The 14,966-nt window shown below is 40.3% G+C and overlaps 1 protein-coding gene across 7 annotated transcripts in view; it reads right to left on the bottom strand.

The window, feature by feature from the left end:
- Positions 1-14,062, bottom strand: part of LOC113051360 (TP53-binding protein 1-like) — a 17,971-nt gene extending 3,909 nt beyond the window's left edge. The window contains exons 1-21 of one of the 7 annotated variants that reach the window (XM_026215032.1): positions 13,886-14,062; positions 11,799-12,004; positions 11,626-11,707; positions 11,468-11,549; positions 11,304-11,350; positions 10,295-10,396; positions 10,158-10,212; positions 9,752-9,912; positions 9,530-9,650; positions 9,100-9,188; positions 8,826-9,025; positions 7,168-8,431; positions 6,966-7,082; positions 6,633-6,815; positions 6,369-6,435; positions 6,065-6,148; positions 4,290-4,563; positions 1,796-1,855; positions 1,479-1,628; positions 601-821; positions 185-331 (exon numbers count right to left, since the gene is read on the bottom strand). In XM_026215032.1, coding sequence (XP_026070817.1) covers positions 185-331; positions 601-821; positions 1,479-1,628; positions 1,796-1,855; positions 4,290-4,563; positions 6,065-6,148; positions 6,369-6,435; positions 6,633-6,815; positions 6,966-7,082; positions 7,168-8,431; positions 8,826-9,025; positions 9,100-9,188; positions 9,530-9,650; positions 9,752-9,912; positions 10,158-10,212; positions 10,295-10,396; positions 11,304-11,350; positions 11,468-11,549; positions 11,626-11,707; positions 11,799-11,978 — 3,686 coding nt within the window. In that variant the 5' untranslated portion in view covers positions 11,979-12,004; positions 13,886-14,062. Of the gene's footprint in view, positions 1-184; positions 332-600; positions 822-1,478; positions 1,629-1,795; positions 1,856-4,289; positions 4,564-6,064; positions 6,149-6,368; positions 6,436-6,632; positions 6,816-6,965; positions 7,083-7,167; positions 8,432-8,825; positions 9,026-9,099; positions 9,189-9,529; positions 9,651-9,751; positions 9,913-10,157; positions 10,213-10,294; positions 10,397-11,303; positions 11,351-11,467; positions 11,550-11,625; positions 11,708-11,798; positions 12,005-12,460; positions 12,593-13,885 lie in introns of those variants that run through there. The other 6 variants (XM_026215034.1, XM_026215031.1, XR_003276891.1 and 3 more) reach the window with 6 other exon arrangements.
- Between the last annotated feature and the right edge of the window lie 904 nt (positions 14,063-14,966).

The raw sequence follows: 14,966 nt of genomic DNA on the forward strand, positions 1-14,966 counted from the left end.
TCCATGATCCATAAAGCAAAGCTGCGTTAATACTAATGTCTCAGACATTTTGGGGGGAAAAAGGAACAAAGAGTCATGCAAAGTGATTAAAAACAGAGGCTTTATGAAGTGGCTATAAATTAGTGCCTAATTGAAGATACAAACAGTGTCTTGGACCCTGCCAGTCTATCCAGGAGCACCTCACCTGGACAGAGGGCCGCGGGAAGGAGGCCTTCCTCGCCGGGCACGGCCACGGGGGCTCAGTTGGGCAGTGACCTGAGGCCCCCATGCATCCGTCACCTCTGACCCCACCTCCACAGTGTGAGTCCTCAGCTGCTGCCGTCCCCCCCACCTGGGGTTCAAACACACACAAGGAGAGGATGCGCTCAGCTGAAACGCCCTCGACCAAATGTGTATGGGGCAGCAGCCATGAGAAGATACTAAAATCACAACCGTGTCTAATAAAGAGATGGTGAGAACATGCTTGAAGGAAACGTACTGACAATAACATGCAAACAAGACTTCCTAGGGCCTACTTCCCTACAAGAGTGACCATTTCCAGGACTCGTGTGTAAACTGCAGAGTGTTAGTAATGGAAACAGAGACTAGATGACTTCTCACCGGCCGAACTTGCCCCCTCGGCTTGGGGGCATTAGAAAATCTGGCATTCTGATAGGGCCCAGGCCTCCACTGCTTGTCCTACTGGAGCCGTGGTGTGATTGGGCCTTTGAGGAGAGTGAACTGACGTCAGCCAGGTCTCCTGAAGTCATGGAGCTTCCTGTGCGGGACGGAGAGATGTCATTCTCTACGACGCAGCGATCCACAACGGGTTCCTCTGACTCCTTGGAGAAAAGATACAGCAGAGGTTTGTTTATCTGCTTAATCCATCCTTGAGTCCTTTGTCAATGTTTCTGACCTGTCCTGGAATAATCATAAGACTGAGACTGAAAGCCAAATACTGGAGGTGCACCAAGTAATATTTTTCTCATTAAAAATATTTACCCATAATGAAATACTTTTAAAATCATGCCCACTCAAATAAAATGAAGATGTGTCATATCAGTAGCTTACTAAATGGAGTATTTAAGTGAAATGTGAATTCCTGAAAAGAAAGTTAAAAAATATATCATTGTAAATGATAATAAGGTAAAGGAAAACTTCCAACTTATGAAATCATTGGGATGGTGAGCCAAAGGCTGACATTTTCGTAATGAGGACAAAACAAATAGACATTCTAGAAAATATTAGAGAATGACTTCTGTATTTTTCATGAATTGTGCTCAAATCTGGTTGAGTTATGTGAACCTGGCACCCGGTTGCCTCATGAGGGCTGTCATGTCGAGATCACATGACCAGCCACCTAATGTCCCAATTATTAGACACTTTTGGTCACTGGATTAAATTGTTCATGCCTGAATCAAAACGATTATCACAAGATGTCACTATAACTAGAGCAACATGACCAAATATTGCGGAGTTGCCAAGGCAACACATCTTACATGAGTAACCTTGCGGTCAACCTCTCTGCCATCTTCATAGTAGACATCTGTGATGATCCGAGTGACCGTTGTTCGGACTTCCTGGACGGTGCGAACATGTCTGCGCAATGACGGGCCTGGATGGGTTCTGGTTGGTGTGCTTGGTTCTCCCTTTCAGAGTAAGATAACACTTGAGTATACACCTAAAAAGTTACAGCCCTTTACATATAATAATACAAAATAATAGTGGATTTCTTGCAATCTATGACATTGTGCAGGACTGTTCATATTCACCAGAAATAATAAAGTTATTATAAACATTTATTGAAATAATTTACCCTTCCAGACAGGTTGCACGATCCAGACCGGTCAAAACTGGTCTGCTGAGACACAGCTCTCTGTCAAACCAAAAGTATAACATAATATAACATATTGCGTGTTAACGGGACAGGTCACCCAAAAGTGAAAATGTGCAGTTAATGTATTCCCCCCGAGGCCACCCAGGATGTGGGTGACTTTTTTTCTTCAGTAGAACAGTAAAGAAGATTTTCAGGTGAAACCGTTGTCCTTGGTGATTCATAAAATGCAAGTCAGCAGCTGCTGGTTTTTGAGATAAAAAAAACAAACAGAAAAAACAACATAAAACCAAGACCAAATCAAAACCTGTGGCTCCTGAAAATACACTGAGGTTTAATGAAGGTAAATGCATTCTCACCGAGCGGCAACCTCCCGCTCTTCCTCCAGAAGTCAACAAGGAAGTGACTAAAACGGCAATTCATCGTCTGGCCACTTGGGTCTGGCGGCGAAAGGGAGTCACTCCCATAGACTCCCCATGTTAAAATGCCCAACTTTATAGCAATAAAAAACACGTTTACAGCCTGGTATCAAAAAATAAAAATAAAAAAACAAATTTGGTCTATATAGCTAATTTTGCCCTTCATGAAAGCTGTGAGGGGGTTGAACCGTTTAAATTATATTAGGGGGGGGGGGGGGGTGAAATGCTATTTCATGCATACTGAGTTTTTTACACTGTTAAAGAGTTGGATTCCCATGCTAAACATGGACAAAGTTTCAAAAATTAAGTTGTACGTTTGAAGGAGTATTTTTGTTCCAAAAATACTCCTTCCGGTTTGTCACAAGTTTTGGAAAGTTTTTTTCGAGTATGGCTCTGTGTGACGTTAGATGGAGCGGAATTTCCTTATATGGGTCATGAGGGCACGTCTGCCGGAAGAGCGCGTGCTCCCGTATAGCAGAGCACTGAGAGCACAGACATTCACTGATCAGAGCGAGAGCGTTGCGAAATGTCACAAAAGAAGTGTGTTTTTGGTTGCCAGGGCAAGACAACCCTGCACAGATTACCAAAAGAGAAACAGCATTAAGGGACCAGTGGATGGAGTTTATTTTTACAGAGCATCAACGGAGTTGTGCAAGTGTTTGTGTTTGTTCCCTGCATTTTGAAGATGCTTGTTTTACAAACAAGGTCCAGTTTGACGCCGGATTTGCACATAATTTATTTCTTAAGGATAATGCAGTCCCAACGAAAAAGAGTCACGATCGTGTGTTGGAACCACAGGCGGTGAGTAAAACTGCTTAAAATATCTCTGTGTTGTTAACTTAGCTATCAGCGTGTAAGCACATCAAGTAAACAACATGCGATGTTGTCATCAAACTGCACTTTCCACATGTACAGCTTAAAAAAAAAAAAAAAAGATGACATAAAGTGGAACTTAGTCATTTTCCAAAACCGCTAAGCAAATATATACAGTTTCAGTACATACCACATAGAGACGTCGTTGCTGCTGCTGCTCTTGTTAAATTTCAGCGTCTGGATCTGATTCTGGATTATAAATAAACGGCCGAATCTGACTGTAAGCCATGGTTTGTTTTGGATGATGGTTTTTCCCTCACGGTGTCACAGCTTCCACATGCCCTCAACTCAAAAGTCTACTGGCGCTCGTGATTCTTTAGCTCCGCCCACACGTCACGCCTCCAGCCGCTCGTGTTTTTCCGGGAAAAAATGGTACAGACTATCTTTCTCTTATAAATATAATAAAACTAAAGACTTTTTGGAGTTATGAAAGATGCAGTACTACTCTATAGGTGCTCAAGATTAACAGGATATTGAGTGAAAATGAGCATTATACCCCCCCTTTAAGTCTTAAAGTTCTGCATAGTTAAGGGTGTGGCCACTTGAGTGACAGGTGGTTTGCTGCTGCTGACACTGCCATCTAGCTAGGTGGGCGTGGCTTTAGCAACCAGCTCCCGCCTTTTCACATATTTTCAAAGATCTGGGAGTGACGCTTGATGACACGCTGCCAACATGACCACTGCCGCCGCCGCCTACTTTGAGCATCAGAAATACTCTTCAGAAAACTACAGGTGATGTCACGGAACGGCACATATTTCTTATAAGAACCCGCGGATGTAATTATTATTTATTAACTTGTCCCAGCATCCAAGATAAGCACAGGTAAAGTACCATTTTAATTAATAATAAAACACATGCGTTCTCTATATCTCTTGTAAATGAACTTTTACGAGAGTATGAGCCCGTGCATCCGTCAGAAAGATTACACTCCACACAGACCTCAATGTATCCTTAATAGCCGCAGGTTGATTTGGTCTTGTCTGTTATTTAAATCTCTTTAAATACACTTACATTTTTTGAATCACCAAGAAAAATGGTTTCACCTAAAATTCTTCTTTACTGTTCTACTGAAGAAAAAAAGTTAACCACATCTCGGATGGCCTGAGGGTGGATAAAATAACAGCAAATGTTATTGTTTAGTTTTTTATTGTTAATTGTTGTATTTTATTGTTAAATGTTCTTACTTTGCTGGGCGGGCTAGTGGTGGAGCAGTTATCCACACTTGTTTGCTGCGACATGGCTCTCTGTCGGACAGGTGTTCGAGGTTTGCCAGAAGTGATGAGAACCTCTTGTTCTCTGGCAGGGGTGGACAGACCACTGACCAGAGGCTGAGGGTTTGCTTCCATACCAGCAGGATGCAGAGTTACAGCTTCAGTGACTCGGCCGGAGGCTCTGCTGGCCGCGGTCTCTCCTGAGTCATTAGTTTTAGGGGGACTGAACAGCTGGCTTGCTTGTCTGCTGAAGAAGTGGGGAGACAATCACATAGAGGCAGAAGAACATTTGTTTAGTCTAGTGCACATGACCTTGCTTAATTACTTTAATGTTTCACGTAGTGATGAAAAAACAAAACAATTTATTGACATGTGAAGCCACTTACACATAAAAATAGGGCTGTAGGATTTGGAGACAAAAATGTAATGGCGTTTGCAGGGGTTGCGCAGTTTGTCCAACATTATATTATTGTTGTATAATTTGAACAACATTATATATTATTTTTATTATATATTCAAATAAATTATAAATCATTTAGGTAAAAACAAGGCCGTCACTCGTCACAAGTATGTTTTCTTAGCATTCAGTTGCCACATCTGTTTAAAGAACAGCATTGTGCAGGATGTGGAAAAGGGAGTTTTGGCAATTAAAGAAAAAAAGATTTTTTTAAATCAGATTGACTGAAAAAAAAAAAATTCAGCCAACTAATCGATGATAAAAATATTCATTAGTTCAGCCCTAAATAGCGGTTCACTTCCGCGATTTTGTACGATTGCGTTCATCAGCAGCAAACTGTTATAGAGTTCACTTGAACCGTACCCCAGACCAGCCCTTTTAAGTGAACTCAGGTACGGTTCGCGGGTGCGTACCTAAATTCACCACATCATCCAAAAATACCAGACTCTGACGTCATTCGAACCCAAAAGTGCTAGTGTGAAAGCACCCTGAGATCACCAGGAGAACACCTTGAGGAACCCAGGCCAAAGACAAGGACCAAAACAAAACCAAAAACATCCCAACCCTGAGCTGTGGAAATGGGTCATGCTCCATTGTTCGTCTCTCTGCAGCCCTGACCAGACAGTAGTGGCAATTTCAAACCCACTTTAGGTTTCTAAAGATATCCAACACCAAGGGAATCTTTATTTATAACCTCAGCAAAAAAAGATTTCAAGGTCAGTTGTGCCCAATATTATTCTCATTGAGTCTAGTAAATTAAGACAGGGCTTTATGCTTACTCTGTTTAATAGCACTCAAGCAAGCCCCTCCAAAAGCTGCACTTTTTACATTTTTAAACATTAAACAAAAAACTTTCATTTTGCAGAAAGCTATAGGTAATTTTACCTGTAGCTCAGAAATTATTTATAAATGATTCTCATTACAAATTTGGTAAGATGGTTGGAGTGCCATACGTTTGATCCAAAGTGACCCAAAGTATTTTTGAAATGGAGTTTGTGTGGAGCAGCATTAAATGCAAACCGAGCAGCTCTTGAGACATTGAAAACACAGGATCATGAAGTTGCTTGTGCATCAAAGAACACAATTGCTTTTTATTTGACAGCACAAAAGGCACAATAATTTTTTTCGTAAATGCTCATTGTGGAGCTCTGTGAGAGCCTTTAATTCAAGATACCTAGCAAACAAGTATTATTTTTTTATAGAACTTGCACAAAATATACTTTTATCTGTAATGAACGGCAGGTGGTGATGTAAAGTGTGACATCTCTCTTATTTTAGAGGAGTGTGGTACCTGAGCGGAGGATCACTGGACTCTGCATCATCCTCGACCTGGACCTGCCTGTGGGCCTCCCGAACACGGCTGAACACTGAAGGACTGAAAGACAGACAAGAACAGGGAAACAGTAAACCACATCATTTCCCAACAATGAAAAATAATGTCTGCAATTCTGTCCAGTTTTTAAATGATATTAAGTCCAGTGTTATTACAAATGTGTTAAAAAGACTGAGGCAGTGAATCAGCAGCTGTGAGTGACAGCTAAAAAAATTCATCCATCCCACAGACAAGCTCCTGCATAGCAACTACCGCAAGTTACCTGGTTACATCCATGGCAACAGTGGTAGCCTTGGAGACAGATCCTTCCTCATCTGTTAATGGTGGTTCTGGGGAAGCATTAAAATCAAGCTTAATTCATTACATCCGACAGTATATAACGGTCTTAAATAATACAAAACACACATATATATGTATATATAAGTATATAATTTAATTATGCAATTATAATTATATATGATCATTTTTTGGTGTAAGACAATGAGTGAAAATGTCTGTGTCTGAAACAACAACAAATGTCTTTTACTCTGCAGGCTGAAATGTTCTGAGCCCGAGCTGCCCTCCTCCACTGGGGTCACCAGTCTCATTCTCAGAGTCAGTTTCCCATCTTGCTCCACTGCGGCTGGCTCTTCGCCCTCTCTGCTCTCCTCTACCGAAATCTCACTGGCCCCCATTGTCGTCTCCCTGGTAACATCGGCCTCTGACGGCTCTGAGAACGAGGTCATCAAAAGGCATGAAAAAAAATCATGGTTCAGCACAAGAAGGACAGGAAGGTTAAGAGGGAGGGGTGTGCAGATTCATCTCAGCATACTGATTAAAATACAAATATGTTATGCAACAATAAGAAAGGGACACCCACCAATAGGAGTGCTGTGCCTCGGGGTCTGTTTCAGCTGACTAATCTGTGGAGGAGTTGCACTCACTGCTGGGTGGATCAGCTCGCCCTCTTTGGGCAATGTAAAGTGAAACGGAAGCTCTGGTTAGGGAAGAAAGAAACAATCAGAAGACAGGTTACATAATCAGCAGGGATAACAGATCACTTTTGTGAGGCTTAAGCCTACCTCCAGAGCTGTCACTCAAACTTTTGTTGGCCGCATTGTCTGAGGTTTTTTTGTGCTGTCCTGTATCACTAGGCTGTGTGCCCTGGGTCTTAGCTCTCTCAAGCTGTAAAGGTGAAACCTCAGTTGATCCCATCGGCTGAGACCCTGAGATCTTTGCCGTGGCTTCACGTTTTTCCTGCACAGAGCCCCTCACAGGTTGTGAGGAGCTTATGAAAGGCTGTGACCTCCCATCCTTAACTTTCTCCTGAGAGACCCTGTGGCTCTCTTCTAGCACCATGACACTGAAGCTCTCCTCTTTGCTGGAGGAGTGGTCAGCTCTGCTGGGTTCACACTGGGATGTCTCCTCCTCCTCCTCCTCCATGGGTTCTGGAGAAAGCAGCTGGCTCTCAGACAAACCCAGCTTGATCCCAGTGTCATCATCTGTCACCTCTCTCTGGAACGCACCTTCATCAATCCTCTCCTCCTCTTCAGCATTTCTAACGCTGTCTGTAACAACACTGTGGCTGTGTGTCATGGGCTGACTGAGTCTCTGGCTTTGAATAACATGTTCTTTTTCCTTCTCTGTGTTCTTTTGGGACGATGCAGTCAAGACTGACTGAGACAGAGACTGTTGGGGGACAGGAACAGGGGTTACAGGTCTGTCAGTTGATGGCGAGGCATTTGAACACTCGGCGACTGAGGCTTTACTTGTTTGTGGTGCATTAGGGGGGTCTGAAACACAGTCTGCAGCGACAGAAAGCTGGGACGGAGTTGCACTTGGAGAAGCGTTTATATTCTGGATCCCTATAACAGCCTGCCAGATCTTTTGGGAGGGTACACAGTCCTCTGCTTTTCCGGTTAAAGCACTTGTAATATTTGAGTCAGGCGTCCTGGAAATACTTTGTGAATTTGATGTTTTAACAGGCTCAGGGTCCATTCTATTCTTGCCTGCATTTTGGGAATGGTTTTTGGTGCTTGAGTTACTCTTGTCCGCACCAACAGTTCCTTCCTCTTCCACGATCTGTGTGGCTTGGCTATCTTCCTCCACAACGAACAACTGTGTCTTCTGAGCAAAGCTGCTGTTTTCACTGCTGAGCTCCAGCTGAAAGCACTCAGCCACCCCAGAGGGCTGTGAATCGCTGCTTGAAGACGTTTTTAGCTGCTCCGCTGGGCCGATCTGATTGGGCGATGCTGATGGGTTGTTTTGGTGAAGCAACTTCTTTGAGCTCTCAGTCCCTGGACTATTGTTCCCATGTTCAAGACTTGGAGTGGAAATAAACACGTCCTACATTGAGAAACGTGGTAAGTAAATTATAAACAAAAGAATACCAGATGTTTAACTGAAATGCTGTGGACTGTAACACAAAGTTAAGGTGTGGTCACATTAGCGAAATATATGCAAAATAGGTCCATCATTGTATATTATCAGTAGTGTAGCACTATATAAAGCACAGCTCACACAGAAGTCACTTTCAAACTGCACAACTTTCTGTTGTTTAACATTGCAAATCTGTGTGTCCAACATGAACCTGATGCACAATCCATGTGACTGCGTGGTAGAATCGTTCACCCTCACAGAAAATTTCCTACTGAATCCTACTGGATTTCAGATTTCCCACAAAATTCGACAAACAATTGTGAATGTGACCACACCTGTACCCTGAATAACTGATGCATACATGTGAGAATTCAGGCTGGCTGGGGACAGAGAGGCTTTTATCCAGAACAAATCCAGGGGAACTCTGGGACACTGGAGTGGAGGCTGTGGGTTGTGGTTTGGGACAGGGGTCCATGTCCATTGGATCTTCCTCTCTCCCTGGTGGCTGGTCCTCAGGGGGGGCTGATGTGTCCATTGGGGATCCAGAAGCTTCATTATAATCTAAATGGAATAATTCAGGAATGGGTTAAAAAAATGCATCACATAAACTTCATGTGTATGTAAAACAGACTTACTCTGCTCTTTTTCAGTGGGTGAATTTGGGACAATGTAAGGTGTTTGGCTTAAATTGTCCTGAGTGGCAGCCACAAAGTCAACAGACTGCCTAAAAAAAATGAAAGAAAGGCGGGCAGTCAGTTATTGAATGCCATGATTAACCTTTTCAGTGTACGTAGAGAAACAAATTAGATCAAAATGAGATTCTATTTTTTGTCATCAAAGTCATTAACACTCTTAACAGTGAGTAAATGATCACAATATTAAAATAACGGGTGAACTATTACTAAGCAGATGATTGTATAGCATTTATAGTATGTTAGATATTGGAAGATCGTCAGTTAATATTCTTTGCCTTTTCTGTAATCTATAAAATAAGACACTTAATTTTACCCTCCAACTAAAAAAAAAAAAAAGGATCAATAAACCATGCTAAGAATAGCCACTCACTGTGAAAGACTCTCCTGTACAAGTGTGCCCTGTCCAGACAGATGAAGCAAGTGAAGACTGTGTGCAGGTGTGGATGCTGGCTGTTGTTCTTTCTCTGAAACACTGCTGTCTGCTTTTGTGCCTGTTATAGTGAACATGACAACTAGATAACTACAAGAAACTAAACGAAAAACACCACTAGGCAATAACAGAAAATAAGTAGAATAATTTGGGTCTACACACCATTTCTCTCGTTTTCAAACATGTCATCCTGTGAGGAAACAAGCACATCATCTTCATCTTCTTGACTGTCAGTTAATTGAGAGTGCAGTATAGTCTGAATACTGAGCTTCCTGCCGAGCCCATCCTGAGGCTTCGAAGGGCAGCTTGAACTGACCTCTGACCTACAACATCATCAAGAAAAGTAGAACTGTCAAACTAAAACTGGGCAAGTTACCATTAATTAGAACTGTACAAATATGACAAATGTTATTCATTAAAATGTCATGCTTCATTACCAAAACACAAACAAATTTCAAGCCTGTGATGTAGAATTGCACTATAGATATGTTGGAACTTTCACAATTAGCTTCTTGAGTTTTCAATTCAAAATGTGCAAACACTACTGCTTTTGAAAAGAGATTCTTGCCCTGTAGAATTTCCATCTTGATTGGATGGTGTTCTTTCTGAACTCTTCAATCCACCTGAAAAGAGAAAATGAACAGAAACCCATTAAAAAAACTAAACGGCAGCAGGTCAATAGTGTACAGTAAAGTTAAAACCTACACTGACTGTCTGTTTGATTTGCAGGAGCTCCATCCGGCTCATCTTCCTCAAAGACCCCCTGGCTCTCTGACAGCTCCAAGAGACCGAACTGAGACGTCTCATCTAAGATCAGATCAACACAAACATTCAATTTATAATGCCAAGCTTTTTTTTAGTAAAGCAGCATCACATGAAATGAATGGCCATGGTGACACAACTCGATATTACTTCAGTTTTGTTATATTTAACTAAATCTAACTGAAATAGGGGCGGTGTTAGCGCAGTGGATAAGACACATGCCTTTGGTGTGAGAGACCCAGGTTCGAATCCACTGTGAGACACCAATGTGTCCCTGAGCAAGACACTTAACCCCTAGTTGCTCCAGAGGCGTGCGACCTCTGACATATATAGCAATTGTAAGTCGCTTTGGATAAAGGCGTCAGCTAAATGAATAAATGTAAATGTAAATGTAAAATGTAAATGAAATGAATCTGAAATGAACTAGAAATATTAGAAATAAAGAAAAGTTTAAATAGATTTAAGTTGAAGTACTAAAATTGCTAAATAAGTAAAATAAAAAATAAATTAATGCTAAATAGAAATATAAAAACAAATAAAAATAACAAAAAGCACAAAACTAAACTAACAAAAAAAATCTAAAATGAAAGTACCGAAAAAATGGAAAACATAAAAATAAACGATCGTTAAAAATACTAATACTATAATAGCACACAGATATTAAACAAATAAAAATAGCAAAAAGCACAAAACTAAACTACCATTTTTTTTTTTATATTAAAGTTACAATTAAAGTGAAAATGTAAAACATAAAAATAAACGATCATTAAAAATACTAATACTATAATAGCACAAAGATAATAATAAAAACTGGATAAAAATAGGTTAAATATTTGATAGCCTGAATTCACTGTAAGTCGCTTTGGATAAAAGCGTCTGCTAAATGCATAAATTTAATTTTAATTTTTAATTTAATTTAATTTAATTTAAAAACATCTGACATTTATCTTACCATGTGTGGTGGAGTTAGCCTCAGACTCCATGTGTTCGGTAACACTTCTGCATAAATACAGTTACAAACAAAAATAAAAGCTTTTTAGTAAAATTAAATATTTCCCACTTGTGGAAATTGTGTAAGATGTCATTGCAGTTCAATACCAGCTTCATATTTACTACCTTTTTGAGCTGGGATAAGAGTGAACTTCAAAAACTTGACTGTGCTCAGTAGCTGCTGAACCCAGGTTGGACTGCAAATTGTCTGAAACGAATCAAAAACCCCTTTTCAATAAACATATGATAAATGAAATCTTGTGTCCATAGGTTAATTTACTTACCTGAGCAGGCTGTACTGTCACTCTTATCAATCTGACTGTCTTTTTGTAAACAATGACTTTTAGTAGGGGAAGAAATTATCTCCTGCAAAGACATGATGACTCAGTATCAATGTTTAGAGTCTTTACAGAGAAGCACACACACACACTAGCTGCTATGGCTTGTGATGTCTCACCAGCACAGGGCTTTGTGATGTGGGCTGCAGGTTAGAGAGGCGGCGGGCGAGAAGGGCACAGTAGCTGGAGTCAGGATCGTCCTCCAGGGCCACGCTGTCAGGCTGCGAGTCCTCTACTATGAGGCAGGGGTTTTCTGTCTGAGGAAAACTGGAATCAAGATCACTCTCGCCAGGATCCATAAGGATGGGACAGGGTTAGCAGAAGTCTACACACACAGAGATCAAACAGGAGGGTTAAAACACATGATTTCACAATGAACAATTTTATGTGTTTTTGGCAGGGGTTTTGTTTAGATTTATTTCTATGTTTATGCATTTTCCATCACCTTGTGAACAAGATAAAACACTATATAAACATGCTTTTATTATTAGTTACTCTGTCAAAGGCTGGTCATGTGTTTCTTTTAGACTTCCTGAAATTATTTAAAGTATTAAAATACTCAAACACCTAAACACATGGATTATTCACACGCCGCATTTTCCCACGAAAAGACTTTCCACAGCTGTGTCCCGCAATATTAGTCTGCAGCTTCATACTACTCCTGTCCCGGAGAGAGTGTGCGTGCACGGACGCAGGTAACGTTAGCTAGCACTGCACCTACAGCCTGAGACGAAAGCAGCCCTCTCTGTAAAACACAGCAGGAAATAAATAGCTATCTTACTTGCTGGATTGCTGTTAGGTGTTAATCCATCTCAACGAACGTGTGACATTTTACCGTGCACGTACAGAACATCTGTATACTTTCACAGCCTAACATTAAAGATTTACTTCACGGCAAAAAAAAAAAAAAAAAACACGGCACGAATACTCGCCGTTGATTGGACACGAAAGCTCTTGGCTCAACCGAACGGCTAGGAAACCTGCTGTGATTGGCCGAGAGAGAAGCGTAAGGCGGGGTTTTGTACTCAGGTTTTGGATTGGAATTGCGCAGATGTTTTAAGGAAGCAGTGGGTCTGTTCGCGTAGTTACTATTACCCAGCAGCAAAAACCATTAAATTAATAAGAAATAACACTTAATTATAACATTAAGCGTATTAGGGTTTCTTGACTTAAGGGCTTTGTTGCAACTTGCTCCAGCGATTTACATCGTTTATCAAAGCACGCCCATTAAAGACAGAGCCCTGGAAGACAAAAACGTAAACATTTGACTCACAAGAGTTAAATCACTCGCTATCTTTGATTAAAATTCGCTCAATAGCTAGCTGAAATCTCTTGAGATCATTTTTTTTTCACAATTTATTCCAATGAATATTGTTAGATCTCATCAACTTTGAGATTTAAGCTGATTATCATCATTATTAGTGTTATCATTTCAACACTGCCAATAATGATAATTTGTATATCAATAAATTGAACAAACACAGGGTTATATGATATAGCTGGTTCTTTAGTTTTCTGTAGTTGTTTTTTTAATAAGCCTACAAAATCATTACAATCATATTTTGAAGGATCTTGGTACAACCATTTGTGACTCTCGTACATCATTGTTTAAAAAAAAGAACTTCCATATATTTTATAATTCATAATTTAATTCAGAAATTATAAGAAAGTACCTTGTATAAGCCTTGTATGTCAAATTAAACTTTAAAACTGTCAACCCCGTCATATTTGCATTCTGGCGTATCTTAAAATGAAATAATTTAGGTTGTAATGTTTTGACTCTAACAGAAATGTCCTTATCAAACAACAAACGGCATCAGTTTCATGGACTGACCCATAAACCTGCTTCAGTTCTGTGTTTGATCATCATCTTGTGTTGTGTTTCATCATGCTTTAATTGGTTTAGCTGCTGCCAACATATATGAGATGACAAGCGTCGATACCAACGATTGATGGCTGCTTACTCCAGCCTTTTCGGCATTTCCGAAAGAATATTTGTACATCTGTCGTCTCGAACTCGAAGCCATCAGGTAATGCAACGATGCCTTATCCTCTCGACATTATGTGGTCAGACGAGGAACCATTGTTACATTGGACTATTAACAGACTGTTAAATCACTTCGTCCATCGGTCACAAAGCATCGCGCTGGAAGCACAAAATGCAAGTCACAGCGATGGCGACATCTTACAAAAATGAGCCCATTACCTGAGAAACGGATCCTGTGCCGAACCGCAGGCTTGTCTGTTTCTGGAAGAAAGCAGGAAGAAAGGAAATGTTGTGCGTGTCGATGATCTCTATGAAGATGATGGGGTGTGTGTGGGATACTTGAGTGTCACTTGACGGTGCCTTTGCATCTTTGGATATGCGCGCGCATGGTAATTAATAGAAGCTAACATATTTCAAAACACAAAGGAGTACAAAGAGACAAATGATAGTGCCCCCCCCCCCCCCAACTCATTTATTCATGCATACGTGTCTGTTATATTTCAGGTTAACAAAACATGAAAATACTAACTTTGATATTACATTTTATGGATAAAAGGGATTAAAAACATAAATAAATTACACATCATGGTCAGATTAGCCTGTGAGTAGCATGCAGAATTTTTTGTTTTATTGCAGTAAGGGTCATTAAATAGTCATAGCAAACATTTATGGGCATGTCTGTGAAGTACCATTAATGAGGAGTTGGGGATGAAGAAGTCTTTAAACCTTTTCACTCTGCATACATCTTTAAATAAAGAAGAAGGAGAGTGATCAGAAGTGGCCATAATGAGACACATGGCAGTGATCATAGGTGGAAGCTGGCATTACTAGCGTACAAATAAATAATAATAAAAAAATAAAACAAATTTGATAAATACAAACACACACACACACACACACACACACACACATTCAACCAAACAAGCAACCAAGACAGGAAGTCCTTCAAGCAATATACTTTAAAGTGAAACCAGTAGGAGCCTGCAGGAGCTGCAGAGTTAAATGTCTTAGAAGTTAAAAAATACATTATTCAAAATAACTTATGAGAGCATATGACATTTTCTACTGAGCAGTGAGCCATAAAAAAGAGAGATGAGATCAGAAATTTACTTCATACAAAATATCAGGCATATTGTAAGTAATCTAACTGATAGCTGAAGATAATTTTCCAGAGCACACAATCATTTAACTTTTGGAAATAATACAAACATTGGTAAATACCAAAGAAAATGTCAGATGTAACTAGAGAGTAATGCATGTACGTTATCCTACGTGCAATTTGTAAGTATATTAATTCAAA

The sequence above is a fragment of the Carassius auratus genome, chromosome 32 (assembly GCF_003368295.1).
Source record: "Carassius auratus strain Wakin chromosome 32, ASM336829v1, whole genome shotgun sequence".
NCBI lineage: Eukaryota > Metazoa > Chordata > Actinopteri > Cypriniformes > Cyprinidae > Carassius > Carassius auratus.